This window comes from Candoia aspera, chromosome 1 (genome assembly GCF_035149785.1).
Source record: "Candoia aspera isolate rCanAsp1 chromosome 1, rCanAsp1.hap2, whole genome shotgun sequence".
In the NCBI taxonomy this organism is placed as follows: Eukaryota; Metazoa; Chordata; class Lepidosauria; order Squamata; family Boidae; genus Candoia; species Candoia aspera.
Window position 1 is genome coordinate 262,841,499 of NC_086153.1, and position 14,233 is coordinate 262,855,731.

The window sequence follows — 14,233 nt, forward strand, 5'->3', positions numbered from 1 at the left end:
TAGTTTTGTGAAGTGAATCATGTCCCAATCAAAAGATTTTCCGCATATCTTCAAAAAGATTGTTCATGCACGTGACACCGAGCAAGGCTATAAAGCCATTTGGTTTCCATTTATTCATTGTCTGACGGTGTACAAATGAAGAAAATGCTACACCATTGTTATTCTTCCAGGGAGTAGTCTAAATAATCCCAGTAGTAAGGTATATAATTCTCCAGTAGGTCACAGAGAATACCAGGGAGACCATAAACAATCTGCAGGCCACTCTTGTCTCATGTCAGCATAAATGAATCTATCATAAGGAAAATTCTGAACAAGAATAGTATGCATGGGAAGATACCAAAAATAAAACCTTTGTGTTCAGGAAAGCTCTTTGCTACTCATCTCAGGTTCACCAAGGACCACCAGTAGGCTCTTGGACAAAAGTAGACCTTTCTGGCATTAAAGAGAAACAATGTATTCCACCAAAAGAATCTCATCCCATTATGAAACATGGCAGCATGGAATATGACTGGACAGCTTGCAGTCATTAAGGCAACAATGGATTCTGGATTACACCAAATTCTACAGGAAAAGATCATAGCGTCTATGAGGTGAAGCTTAAACGGGTCATGCAACGTGACAAAAGTTCTAAAACACAAGTAAATCTACAACATAATTGCTGGAGTAAAAGAAGCATTTTGGGGTAGTTAGGTCAAAGCCCTAGCCCAGGTGAAATGTGGCATGATCTGAACTGAGCAGTTTGTATGAAAGACAGTCCTAACATATCAAGGTGTTGAAGCCATTTTGTAAAGGGGAAATGAACCAAAATAACTCTAAGCCGAAGTGTAGAATTGATCAATACCTACAGGAAACACTTGAAGTCATTACTGCTAAACGAGGGTCATTAGTAACTAAATCTAAAGTTTCACATAGTTCACATCCAGTTAATATTTGCTCAATAGGTTCAGTGAAGACAGGTCTCAGTGCATTGTTTGGGTGTTGTTTTTTCAACCAGAATCTGTTTTTAAATAGAACTTAGGTGAAGTTCAGATCACATTGTAGGTTACAGTTTTGCAATATTACAGAGTAGAGAAGAATAAATGTTTGTTTTTCAGTAGCAGTGCCCATTCTTTGAAACAGACTCTAACTAGAGATCTAGATGGCACCCTCACTCCTGAACTTCAGAAATGCTATGAAAATGGAGTTGTTCAGAAGGGCATTTGGAGATTGAGATTTAGTCTTTGGATGCTTAAAACTATTAGTTTTAATAGCAATGTTAGCTTTGTGGTTTTATTGATTTTATTTTATTTGTTTGCACTGTGTTCTATGGATTTATGTTTTTTGCTTTCTGATTTTAATTGTATACCACCCTGAGTCTTTATGGTATGATAGTATAAAATACAATAAATTAATAAATGCCTGTTTTCAATAGCAGTAATTTTCTGCAATCCATTAACAAGGCTGGAGAATTGTATTTATTCTAGTAAGTCTTAAGGAACAATCATTTCTAGAGGTGTACAAAATTTTCTAAATTTGTAATGTTTGGGGGCTCAAAATATCCTCTTTTGGGCTCATAACAACTGTTTTCAATTTTAAATAAACTGTTCTGATCTGATCTTCCTGAAATGTCTGATGACATTCCAACCTTACTAGTGCTTGATTTTTAACCCTACAAAGCAGCATGGCAACAGTGCCAGTTCAGACTGTTTTACAGACTTCTAGTAATAGTCTTATAATATATAAATAAAAAATTCCAAGCACCTTAGGATTTTTCATCTAGATTTTAGTGTTTGATATCTTGTATAGAGGAGTAAGATGGGGGGGACGATACATATTTTGTGTGCCTTTAATTTTTTTCTGAAATTAAGTTACTTCTGTGAAAAAATAATTGCTGTAACATTTATCTGAATGCATATAATTATAGAAACTAAAAAGCAGAGAAATGATGGAAAAACAGTTTTTGAAATAATTATTGATGACAAAATATTCTTATATTTTATCCAATAACTAAAATGTCTGTTATAGCTTTAAAATTATCTACAAAAATAAAATTAAGCAGGAATTAACAATAAAATACAGAATAATATATGGGAACTGTGGTGAATCCTGGAATGCATGTAGGCTAGTTAAGCAGATGTGAAGCTTTCAGAACTGCTTGAATACTATTGTCACTTAGGTGCTGCTATCTGTAACTTCAGTTTTGTGCCAATTGGGCAACAGTTTGATTTAAAGAACTGAAGGAGAGAGTATGTTAGTGTTGTGTAGTGAAACATAAGTCACAATCTAGTGCTCTAATGTATCTGGTTACAGTACTGCATAAGACAACAAATAAGGAAAACAGATGCTGCAGTGTAGTAATTCTAATCAGCCCATGAAAAACTCTTGAGAATACATTTGTGCAGAAAGGATGAGATTCCCCTAAGGTGGAGTCTCACAATTTTCTATAAAGACAGAAAACGCCTCTAACCTACTGTTTCCCAGATTTAAAAATAAGATCCAATTTATGGTATTGTGTTTTGGCTTTTCCAGAAAATAGCAATCAAACTGAAAACATGAAAGAGGATAGTTGTGATTTGCAACTTATTACCCAAAAATGTATAAAAACTGATATGGATACTTTAAAACAGTGAACTAGGTGGAAGTCTGATAAAACATTACTATTTAATATAGTCACTCAATATAAACATTTCAGCTCCTGTATGGAGGTTACGGAAATTTATTAGTATGTGGTAGAATTCCACATGACATGTACGGTGTTTGAAAGTCCCTCACAAAAGCAGTTAAACTTATGTAGCATCTGTGTGCTAGCATTATATTTTATATGGAGGTCACCATTTAGATTTATTTATTGTGAAGCAGACGTATTAAAAACAAAACTCTTAATATGTTACAGCCTGAAAAACGGTAGCCTGTAGGATGTCAAGACATCTGAAATCTAGCTAATGTCCATATAGTAAGGGGCTGGTAAAATCAGATAAGCTGTTCCCTCTAGGCCATGGAAAATTCTACGTGAAGAATACTTCTTCCTTGTGGGCAGAAAAACTTTTTGAACAAATATGAATAGCAGCCCACTTAAATTTATTTATTTAAAGAACTTACTGTATATGGCTGCCTATCTGACATAGTGATCCTAGGTGGCTCACAACAACCAAAACGAGAATAAAAACAGAACATCCCTTCCCACAAGGCACCAGGCCAACCAGCTGTCAGCCTCCTAGCTCATCTGCCATTTTCAGCCCTCCAATGTAGACCAAACTTAGAAACCAAAGACATGCAGGTTAATACTACTTTTATTATAAGGTTATAGTAACAGAATATTGCAAGTCTGAATGCACTTCTTCCCTCCCTCCCTCTATTTTCATGAGAACTATGGAGGGTCATATCTGAGACACCTTCTCAAATTACATTTCTGCCCCAGACTCAGATTTCTTTTATCTGACCATTGTCTTGGTTGCAGCTTTCCCTCCTGTTCCTCAAGGTTATTCCTTCTGCCCTTTACACCCACCCTAGTCCAATGCTTGGGGGAAGAGTTGGGGCTTCACAGCCTTCTGGAAGGGTAAAAGGGAAGGGGTCACTTGAATCTCAAGTGGGGGGCTATTCCAAAGGGCTGGGGTGGCTACAGAGAAGGTGCACCTGTGAAGTCCCATTGCTAATGCCCATCTAAAAAATAAGCATGAAGCATTTTTACTGTTTTTCTTGTTCTTTCTTTTTAAAGATTAAACAGTCCATATGTAATAGAAATAATGTAAATGTGTAGCAACGTTCAGTTAAGAAAGGTAGTGTAATACTTAACTAATTTTGCCTTTCTCCTAAGTTTTCGTGTAACTTCATGTGCTTTCTCCTTTTAAATAGAAGGATATAGAAAACTACCTTTGTTTTCTGATGGAAGAAATTTTCATCTATAGGTAGTTCTTGACTTACGACCATTTGTTCAGTGACTGTTTGAAGTTACAGCGGTGCTGAAAGAAGGGACTTACAACTGGTCCCTGAAGTTACAGCCGTTGGAGCGCCCCCAGTCACGTGACCAAAATTCGGGTGCTTGGCAGCCCGCCTGCACTAATGACTGCAGGGGCATTTTAGTTCTCCCCACCTACCTATCTCCCCCCCCCCTATCTATGCCCTTTTGGTCCCGTACACTGTGCAGCCTCTGTCACCCTACCTGACCTTCACCCTTTGCTTGCTCCTGCTGCTGACCAAGCATGCACAGCCTGGCCCTTTGTGAGGCAGCTGCTGGCCGCACAAGGCTTTCTTCCCAAGATCATGCATGGTGGTTTCCTTGTGAGACCTGGGGAAGATGGCCTCACGTGGCCAGCAGCTGTCTCGCGAAGGACAAGGGTGGGCACACCTTGTCAACAGTGGGAGCAAGAAGATGGCGAAGGTCAGCTGGGGTGGCAGAGTACAGGGCAGCAGGGGCCTCAGAGTGCTGGGTGGGGAGGGCAACTGAAACTGGGCTGGGGCAGCACACCAAGAAGCCCCTGAGCTGTAGTGTATTCTTTCCCCAGCCATCCTGAGCTCCTGCCACATTGCAGCATCCCCCTCCCCCAACTTGTGCGCAGCCTGCACTGACCCTCCCAGGTCTCCCCCTCCCGCCCACGGCACCCCAGTGCTCCTTACCTAGGACTCCCGCCTCTTCCTGCTTAACGACCCACGCATCTTGGGTGACAATAGTACCTGGAATTGCTGTTGTTAAGTGATGTGGTCACATGATGTCACATTTTATGACCACATTGCTTAGCAATGGAAATTCCAGTCCCAGTTGTGGTTGTAAGTCGAGGACTACCTTTAGTTCTGTTAAACTTGCTTACAGTGTTTAATTGTAAGTTTTCTCTTTTTTTTTGCAGAGCAAACTTGATGATTATCAAGATCGAATGAACAGAGGAGAGCGCCTTAACCAAGATCAGCTGGTAAATGTTTTGATTGATAACTTATTGCAAATTTGTGAAGATTTTTAAAACTTTAGACCATATTCTCTCATTTTATTTGAGTTGAGTTGCAGTCTTGTGAATAACTGGCTCTTATAATTGTGCTTCTCCATTATTTTCAGCGGAAGTGCATTGCATGCATGCTTTTCATTGTATTCCTGCTTTCTGAAAGGCAAACAAAAAAAAGGTTAGCTGCAAATTTGGGGGAGGAAGCTGCATGATTGAACATATTCAAGAGGCAGGAACCTTAAAGTTTCTTCCTAGTGTTGTGACTGTGCCAGTGTGTGTTTAAAAAACAAGCAAAAGACTGGTACTGCATTAAGTAAAAACTGATATTTGGTGATAATAGGGATGGTCCAATGCATCAGCTGAGGAGTTTGCATCATTGACCTTTGGATGTTGAAGATTTATTTTTGGACATACTTCACCTATTTGAATGAAGTTTTAAAGAACTTGATAACTTTTGGGGGTTGGTGAAAGAGGAAGAAGTTTTGAATTCTTGACTGCAAGGAACTATTCAAGTTTAGAAATTGTTTTCCTTTCAAAACTGCTTCTGTTTTGACATTTTTTAATAAAAAATGTTATCTATTTTGCTGAGTGTATAGAAAAATAAATTACTTGTCAGATCTAACCAAACCTTAAGAGAAACATGTGAAATACAGATTCAAGTTTTATACTTTCAAAGAGGCCAAATCAATTTTCTCTTCTGCCCTAGGATGCTGTGTCAAAGTACCAGGAAGTCAGTAATAATCTGGAATTTGCTAAGGAGCTACAAAGGAGTTTCATGGCTCTAAGTCAAGATGTAAGTAAAGAATAGATGATTCAGTATAGATTAGGTATGGAGATATTAAAGCTCATGTTAAGTGTATGTGTCTGTGTGTGTGTATAATTTTATTATGTGAACTTCCTTGGGTTTATGCAAACTGAATACATCTTGTCCCTGATTCTTGTGTATTATTAAAAGTGCAAAAGAGCTTTTGAGGGATGTGCAGATTTCCACTCATGGAACAGTTTGGAGTGTCTGTTCCTAACTGAAACTTGCATATTTTGTTTGTTCTTTTTCACGCGTGGAAAAGGGCACTATATTGATCCGTGCATGGAGGGAAGTAGGACTGTTTTGCTCTGGTCAATGGGGAAAAGTCAAGGACATTGGTGGCACAGAGGAGGAAAAGAGAATGTTGGGGGTGTGGGTAGGATATTATGTGCTGTGGCATTGAAATGGTGACTGAAGGGAAGGTACTGGGAAATTTGGGAATGGGGTTAGGGTGGGGTAGTCCATGCTGGAACATTGGTAGTGGGGAGTGAAGGCACTGGGAAGTTGAAGGGGTAGACAGGCTGTTGAAATATGCTATGCTGGAAATTGTATAATGGAGAGGGGTGCAATCTTCACCAACTTCGCCCATCTGGATTTTGTTTCATTTGAAAGTTGGAACCACCAAACCATTCTGGATTTTGGTTTTACTGAACTGTGTGGCTCCTGGAATCTCAGGAAATAATAGTTTGTCCTGGATTCAGAACAAAGCATTTTCCAGTTTAATGTACCCCTTTGAAGATTTTCAAAAATAATTCTTGAATACTTCAAACGCAGAAGACTTTTCAGGAAACACTGAAAATATTTGAAATAATTTTAAAGTATTGGATTTCTGCTGTTAAGATGCCTTAGGTTTTTTAATATGTAGAAACCATTAAATTTGTTTACTATTTCAAACACTTGTTAAGCAAACATTTTTTTCATAGATTCAAAAAACAATAAAGAAGACAGCTCGACGGGAACAGCTAATGAGAGAGGAAGCTGAACAAAAACGTTTAAAGACAGTACTTGAATTGCAGTATATTTTGGACAAGTTGGGTGATGATGAAGTGCGCAATGACCTAAAACAAGGAACAAATGGGGTATCTATATTAACAGAAGCGGAACTATCCACACTTGATGATTTTTACAAGCTGGTTGAACCTGAACGTGACATGAACATAAGGTACATGATTGATTTGAATAGCAGAATAATTCTGAATTTTAATTGTGATCTAATTACTTTTTTGCAACATGAAAGTTTTGAGGTAACATTACATTTCTATTAATTTCTTTTTTGAAGGTTGAATGAACAATATGAACAGGCATCAGTTCATTTGTGGGATCTATTGGAAGGGAAAGAAAAACCTGTATGTGGAACAACGTGTAAGTATTCTTACTCTTCTGATTTTCAAATGCCAAATTTGGAATATTTAGGTTGATTCTTAATAATTTGCAGTAGCTGTGGTTATATGGTAGTACCAAAAAACGGGAGACTTAACGGAGTATGCAAACTGTTGTACAATATTCTTAATTTCACATGCTAGCAAAACAATGCTTAGGAATATCCAAAGGAAAAAGATGTCAGATGTTCAAGCTGGTTTTAGAAAAGGCGAAGGAACATGAGAAATTATTGCTGATGCATGTTGGATAATCGAGAAAGCCAAAGAGTACCAAAAAGAAGTTACTATTTGCTTTATTGATTATAGAAAGGCCTTTGTTTGGGTCAGTCACGTCAAGCTGTGGAATGTGCTCCGAAGAATGGGAGTCCCAGAACATCTTATGGTCCTCATGAGAAACTTATATACAGGTCAGGAAGCCACAGTACGGACAGAACATGGTGAAACAGACTGCCTCCAGGTTGGCAAAGGAGTGTGACAAGGCTGCATGCTCTCCCCTTATTCATTTTAAATATATATATGTGTGTGTTTGTGTGTGTGCGCATTAAGGGAAGCTGGATTGGAAGAAGATGAGCATGGTTTTAAAATCGGAAGAAGAAACATCAATAACTTCTGCTATGCTGATGACACCACCCAGATAGCCAAAATTGCAAAGGATCTACAAACTCTAGTAATAAAAGTCAAGGAGCATAGTGAAAAAATGGGACTAAAATTAAATATAAAGAAGACCAAACTAATGACAACAGACAGTGAAGATATTGAAGTGGTGGATAGCTTCTGCCTTTTACCATCAACACTACAGGAAAAAGCAATCAAGAAATATTCCACCGACAAATACTTGGTAGAGCAGCCAGAAAAGCCTTGGAAAAGATACTCAAATGCCGTGATGTCTCTATATCTACAAAGAATTGTGCAAGCCATGGTATTCCCTGTGGTATGCTTCCTTAGGGAAGCAAAAGTTGGACTTTGAAGAAGCAGGATAGGAAGAGCATTGACGCTTTTGAGCTTTGATGCTGGAGAAGACTCCTAATAATACCATGGAAAGCTAAGAAATCAATGGATCATTGAACAAATCCATAGTTCTCACTTAAGGCACAAAAGACTAGGCTCAAATTATCCTACTTTGGCCACATTGTGTGAAGACTTAGCTCTCTGGAAAAGGCTCTAATGCTGGGAAAGGTGGAAGGAAGGAGAAGAAGGGGATGACTAGTAATAAGGTCGATGGATGCTGTTATAAAAGTGATGAGTCCTCTTTTGGAAGACCTGAAAGACCAGGGGACAGATCTTCATGGAGAAAATCTACTCATGTGGCCACTAAGAATCAGAAACATCTTGATGGCACGTAATCAATGCGTATTTTATATTCATGCCACTTTACTAGGTCTTTATTGGAACATATTTTTTCGTTTGTGTTAACAGACTAATTGAGAAGGGGGTAGGTCATTTAGGAATGTCCATTGAATCAGAGAGTAGGGTATCATGAGGATTTATACCCTACCTTATATACCTTATATATGTATATAAGGTAGGGTATCATGGGGACATAAATCCCCATGATACCCTACCTTGATATAAAATGAATATATTTTATATCATTTCTGTAATGACATCATAACATATGTGGATATAGTGACATAAACCGCAGCACAAATCTGGTGTGCTGTGTGCAAAGTCAATTGCATTTTGATCTGGAAAAGAAGGTTTTCCTGTATTGCATTGCTGGTAGTGATTAGCAAATCTTTCTTTGTAGAAACTGGGTTTGCAAAAGAGCTTTTCAAACAAAGTTGCATTTTATGCAGAAAAAACATTAGAAAATTCATTTGTCTCCTACTGAAGAATGAATTGATAGCTAGGTTAATTTTACAGTAAATATATTCCATAAGCCTAGAGTATATACATAGTAGTTAGGAAAGTTCTGCCAGCAATATTACTTACATGTTCATACAAACTCATATACTGTATGTCAGGGTCAGTCTCGCTTCGCAATAAGACACAGACTCACTTAATGGGTATTAAGGATTTCTGGTTTATTGGAATGATGGCTGACAGAATGAAAAATGGGAACAGGGTGTGTGGTGTGGAGGTGCCCATTTTATACCCTCTTGTATGACCCCGGGCTCCTCCACCCTCCATTGTCCCAGTCCTTCTTGATGGGACCCTTGATTGCTGCCTGGGCGTTTTCCCGGTGTCTTCTCTTGTCTTCTCGATTCTGGTGTGTCCTCCAGGGCACCAGATGCGGCTTATCTCTGTTCATCCGATGTCCTTCTTTTCAGCTGCATATGGGTCCATGGGTGTGGGTGCTTTGGGTGCTTGTTTTAATCCCTGTTCTGATTATCTTCTTCCTCTTTTCCTTGATGATCATGATCTACGTTGTGAGGCTCTTTGTGCCTTGCAACGAGGTCATGACACTGTACATCTGAAGAATTTGTCATAACACATTAAGATGAAGGTGATGCTTTTGAATTTGCTATTTAGTAACCAGAGAATGTAATTGAAGCAAGAGAGTAATTGGAAGTATCATGATTAAGAACCAAACCGAAAGTAATATATTTGTAGCAAATGGAGGGAAATTTCATTCCAAGAGATTCAGACACTGGAAGAGTTAATGAAAAAGGAGCTCACCTAGCTATCCAAGAAGCATTGAGGTAACCAAATGCTAAGGAGTCAGGAGTTTTCTCTTATCAGGTGGGTTTTTAAAAAGAGGTGGTGGTTCTATTTTGCTTTTTGCTTTTCCCTTTATTCCTATCTGATCTCTGTGGCTGGCTGGAAGCTGATAAAAAAAGAATTCTGTGTTGGAGACCAGGGAGTTTCATAGCAAGTTAGGGAGCAGCAGAGCTAGAAGCAGTTTGGCATTTATTTTATTTTGTGTGTGGGGATCTGAGCTGTAGAACATTGTTCTTTTTGTATTTTGTGTTTTAAGGGATCCTGGGATGAGAGCAGCTGGTTGAAATTAGCATCTTCAGAAGTAAATAATTTCTTCACCCTTTTCCCACTTCCTTCTTTTATGCCTTTAAACTTTGACCTTGTATTTTTTGAACTTTAAATTCTTTTGTCTTGATTTACCCCTTAAAGACTGGAATTATTAATGAATGAATGGTGCTGCTTCTTGGGAAGTGGACCAGCCTTTAGCACACATCCTAAGGAAGGAGAATTGCCACTTGGTTTCTTCTGAGTAAATCAGTGACACAGGAGACTGTTGACAGCATTATCATTTTGGCTGGACCCAAGAGTTATCAGTACAATAGGTTTGTGTGTACAAATTTAGAGACACCCTGATAGAAGCAAGTGGGGCCCAGTCTACCATTTCCCATACGTGTGTGCTTGCATTCCATTACAGTACTTAAATGTGAAGAGTGTGTGTGTGTGAGTGAGAATATGACAGAACTTTTTAATGTGGTGTATCTACGGATTTTAGTGATCAACTGATGTTGGCTTAAGAGTTTTTAAAAATTTTAGGTTTTGACTTAGTATTATATTTGAGATCATGGAGTATCTCTCATAATATTCTTTAATGTGTGTGTATAAATTCTTCCCAATAGAAACATAATTAGATTAGTCCTCCTTGTATAATACGACTTTTGCTAGTTTTCTTGATATATATAATATAATATAAATGGCAGAATTGTACAGTGATGGGCAGGTAAGAGGTTCATATAGTTCCAAATAGTACATAAAGATACAATTCGTATATTAAAAGCTAAGGTTGTAGTGGTTATTGGAAATAGATGTTCTGGCTGTTGTAGCTTCCTGTCATTTAAAGAAGTACCTTCCATATGATAATCTAATCAGCATGACTCCATGCTTTGATGAAATAGATTGCGATCCATGAGAGTTATGCATGATAATAGTTAGTTTAGATGGCACAAGACTATTACTTTCAAGTAATGGCTACTCTTGGGTAATATTTCTTAGAATCTCTCAGCTGCAATGATTTAGTTATTTATTTGAATTTGTTTCTTCCCAGTCGTTATTCCATCCTCCTAAAAGTTTTACTTTTGATGACTTTAGTACAGTAAATGTTCTACTGACAAGTTAGAACTTTGGAGATTTACAAATACGCTTTTTTCCCACATTAATTCTGTTATAGTCTAAGGGAAAGCTGGATTCAATAAACTAAAATAAGCTTGTTACTAATCCTTGGGTGTGTATGTCTAGTATGTCTAATGGAATAGATTAGTACAGAATTTATTTTATGAGGAAATTCAATGCCTATATCTGTGGTATCTTACCTACTACTCTTGGTCAGAAGGGACACGACTTGATTAGTCTCTCCTGGTTATTACTAGATTCCTTCCTCTCTGCTATAAGGGAAGACTACCCTAGAATTTGTGGTACCATTTCCATACCTAGCTCTTAGCATAAATAATATCCCATTAATTCTTTAAGGATAAACACTTTTACTTTTTCTGCATAAAATTCGTAAAAAGTTTCTTCACATAGGCCTTGCTTCCTTCATTGTCTGCTCCACTTTTCCATTATCTGAATTTATAATGTGCTATCTTTAGTGCATACTTGAAATTTTGGAGTCCAACCACTTCATCTCAGTATGTCCCTCTTAGAGGACTTACAAACTTCTGTGAAGCACTGGGTCTTTGATCTTCAAGTGGTTCTTTTGTCTCAGATACCATAAAAAGTGACATATATACCGCCTTATTATGTCCTTTAGCTGAATTGGTATGGTAGCAATTCTTGGACAGTTCTTGATTTGAATAGTGTGAGTGACATGCTGTCTGGTACATCTCTGATCGGTGGATTCTGGAAGGCACACTTGACAGCAATATTGTGTAATAGTAGAGCTCAAAGCAGTGTTGGACGCTTGAATCTGGGTTATGGTTAAATTGGTTCAATTTACTTATCTTTCTTTAAGAAGTTTAGAGTTCTTCTTGCTCATTAATATTAAAATGGCTGCTTAGAGGGCAAATATTTTATGATGCTGTATATTTTCCTTTGATATAATGCTCTTGAAAAATCAGTCAAAATGTGTTTCTGTTTATATTATAAAAATATACATGCATTTTAATATAATTCTGCTAAATAGAAACAATATTTTCAAATTAAAATGCTTTGTAAAATATGGGGTAATTGAAACATAATAATTCCTCTCCCACATGCAGGTAATCCTCGACTTACGACCATTCGTTCAGCGACCATTCGAAGTTACGATGGTACTGAATGAAGGGACTAACGACTGGTCCCCAAAGTTACGGCTGTTGCAGAGCCCCCAAGGTCATGTGATTGCTATCTGGGCACTTGGCAGCCCATTCGCACTTGCGACCAGTTGCCAAGCACCCTGTGATCATGTGGTCACCATTTGCAACCTTCCCTGCTGGCTTTTATTTTATTTTATTTTATTTTATTACTCACATTTATATTGCTCCCCATCTCACACAAGGCGACTCTGGGTGGCATACAACAATGAGGTAAATACAATGAATAAATAAAATTCATTATAAAAGATAAAATAATTATTAAAAATATTAACACAACATTATAAAATCACTATAAAATATACCAGAAAGTCAGTGGGAAAGCTAGCAAGGAAGGTTACAAGTTGCTGGGCTAAGTCTCCCCCACCTGCGCACTCTCCCCAGCCTCTCTGTGTTCACACTGTGCAGGCCACTCAACCCTGCACACTCGTCCTGACCAGTACTGCACCCATGCGATGCCTCACATGCTGCATCCCTGTGTGCCCTCCCCAATCCATGATGCATCCCCATGCGCCCTCCCCAACCCGCGTGGCACCCCTCACGCACCCCACATGCCCTTCACAACCCACTTTGTGCGCCCTTCCTGACCCACACTGCACCCCCACATGCCTGACCTGTGCTGCACTCCATGCGCCTGACCCATGCTGCACTCCTGCGTGTTCTTCCTGACCCATACAGCACCTCTTGTGCACCCCTTCCTGCACCCCCACACATCCCCTCACTCCTTCCCCTGCCCAGCAGCAGCCACTTACCTGCCTGCTGGCCTGGGACTTGCAACTTCCTGCTGGCTTCCCCACTGACTGTGGTTGTGGGAAGCTGGCAGAAATTTGTCTTGCCTAGCAACTGTGGGATTCAGTTAATGATGGCAACTGGGACTGTAGGGAGTGCTGTCACTAAGCAATGTGGTTGTGCTTTACGATTGCATTGTTTAGTGATGGAAATTCTGGTCCTAATTGTTGTCGTAATTCGAGGACTACCTCTAGTTAATGCAAAGAAATTTGCATTTAAAAACTGTTGTTCTCATGGTTACAGATAAAGCCTTAAAAGAAGTTGTTGAACGCATTCTCCAAACAAGTTACTTTGACAGTACTCACAACCATCAAAATGGGCTATGTGAAGAAGAGGAGACAGCACCTGCACCTACAGTTGAAGATTCTGTGGCAGAAGCTGGTAACTAAAAAAAAATAACTGCAGTTTTTAGTCACGTTAATTCAAGGGTCCCACTTTGCTCAGTGAGAGTTACTTCCAAGTTGAAATATATAGGAATACCTTTAGTAGATTTGTAGAATTTTTGAAGCCTTGTGTGTACTTACTTGTTGAGTGCAGTATACTCAATATACTATATCGTATATAAGAGTCTATACCCACACTACACACTTAGAACTTGGTTTTTAAATTGCTTTCACATTTATTTGACATACTCCAAACAACCTTTCACCTTTTAGACAAAAATAAGTAAGTCACATTTAGGTCACACTGGCCAGCCTTTAAAAATCAGACTTGGAATGCATCTATTAAATCAAACCTCAGGAGTCTGTAGCTTTCTTGCAATCAGGAGTTGTACTTTTTTTTTTTTTTAATGTGGCTGGAGTTAGCTTCTGAGGGTACAAGGGTATATGTTTAGTGAAGAAGTCACAAGGAGAGGGCAGAGTTTTTAGCCTTTATTTGTTCAAGGAGGTAATGTACCAAATGAGAGCTTTTAGTTTCTGAGGCAGGTACCCATTTTGCCCTTACCGCCCAAACAAGAAGAAGCAGGTTTGAGGGATGTTAATGGATGGGATGGATATCTTAACTCAAGGGGTCTATTTTACCTGATAAAATCTCCCCAATTCTAAAAACCACAAAATGAGCTGAAATGTTTTGCCTGCCAGTTCCTAGAATATTCAGACAGGGGTGAGGATAGAGGTACAGGAGAGGATTTGTTTGTTATACACC

At 38.6% G+C, this 14,233-nt stretch overlaps 1 protein-coding gene across 2 annotated transcripts in view; it reads left to right on the forward strand.

The window, feature by feature from the left end:
* Positions 1-14,233, forward strand: part of CAPRIN1 (cell cycle associated protein 1) — a 35,608-nt gene that overhangs the window by 5,884 nt on the left and 15,491 nt on the right. For both annotated transcript variants that reach the window (XM_063289613.1, XM_063289614.1), the window contains exons 3-7: positions 4,821-4,883; positions 5,617-5,703; positions 6,639-6,877; positions 6,995-7,077; positions 13,331-13,468. In XM_063289613.1, the coding sequence (XP_063145683.1) occupies positions 4,821-4,883; positions 5,617-5,703; positions 6,639-6,877; positions 6,995-7,077; positions 13,331-13,468 (610 nt within the window). The remainder of the gene's footprint in view (positions 1-4,820; positions 4,884-5,616; positions 5,704-6,638; positions 6,878-6,994; positions 7,078-13,330; positions 13,469-14,233) is intronic.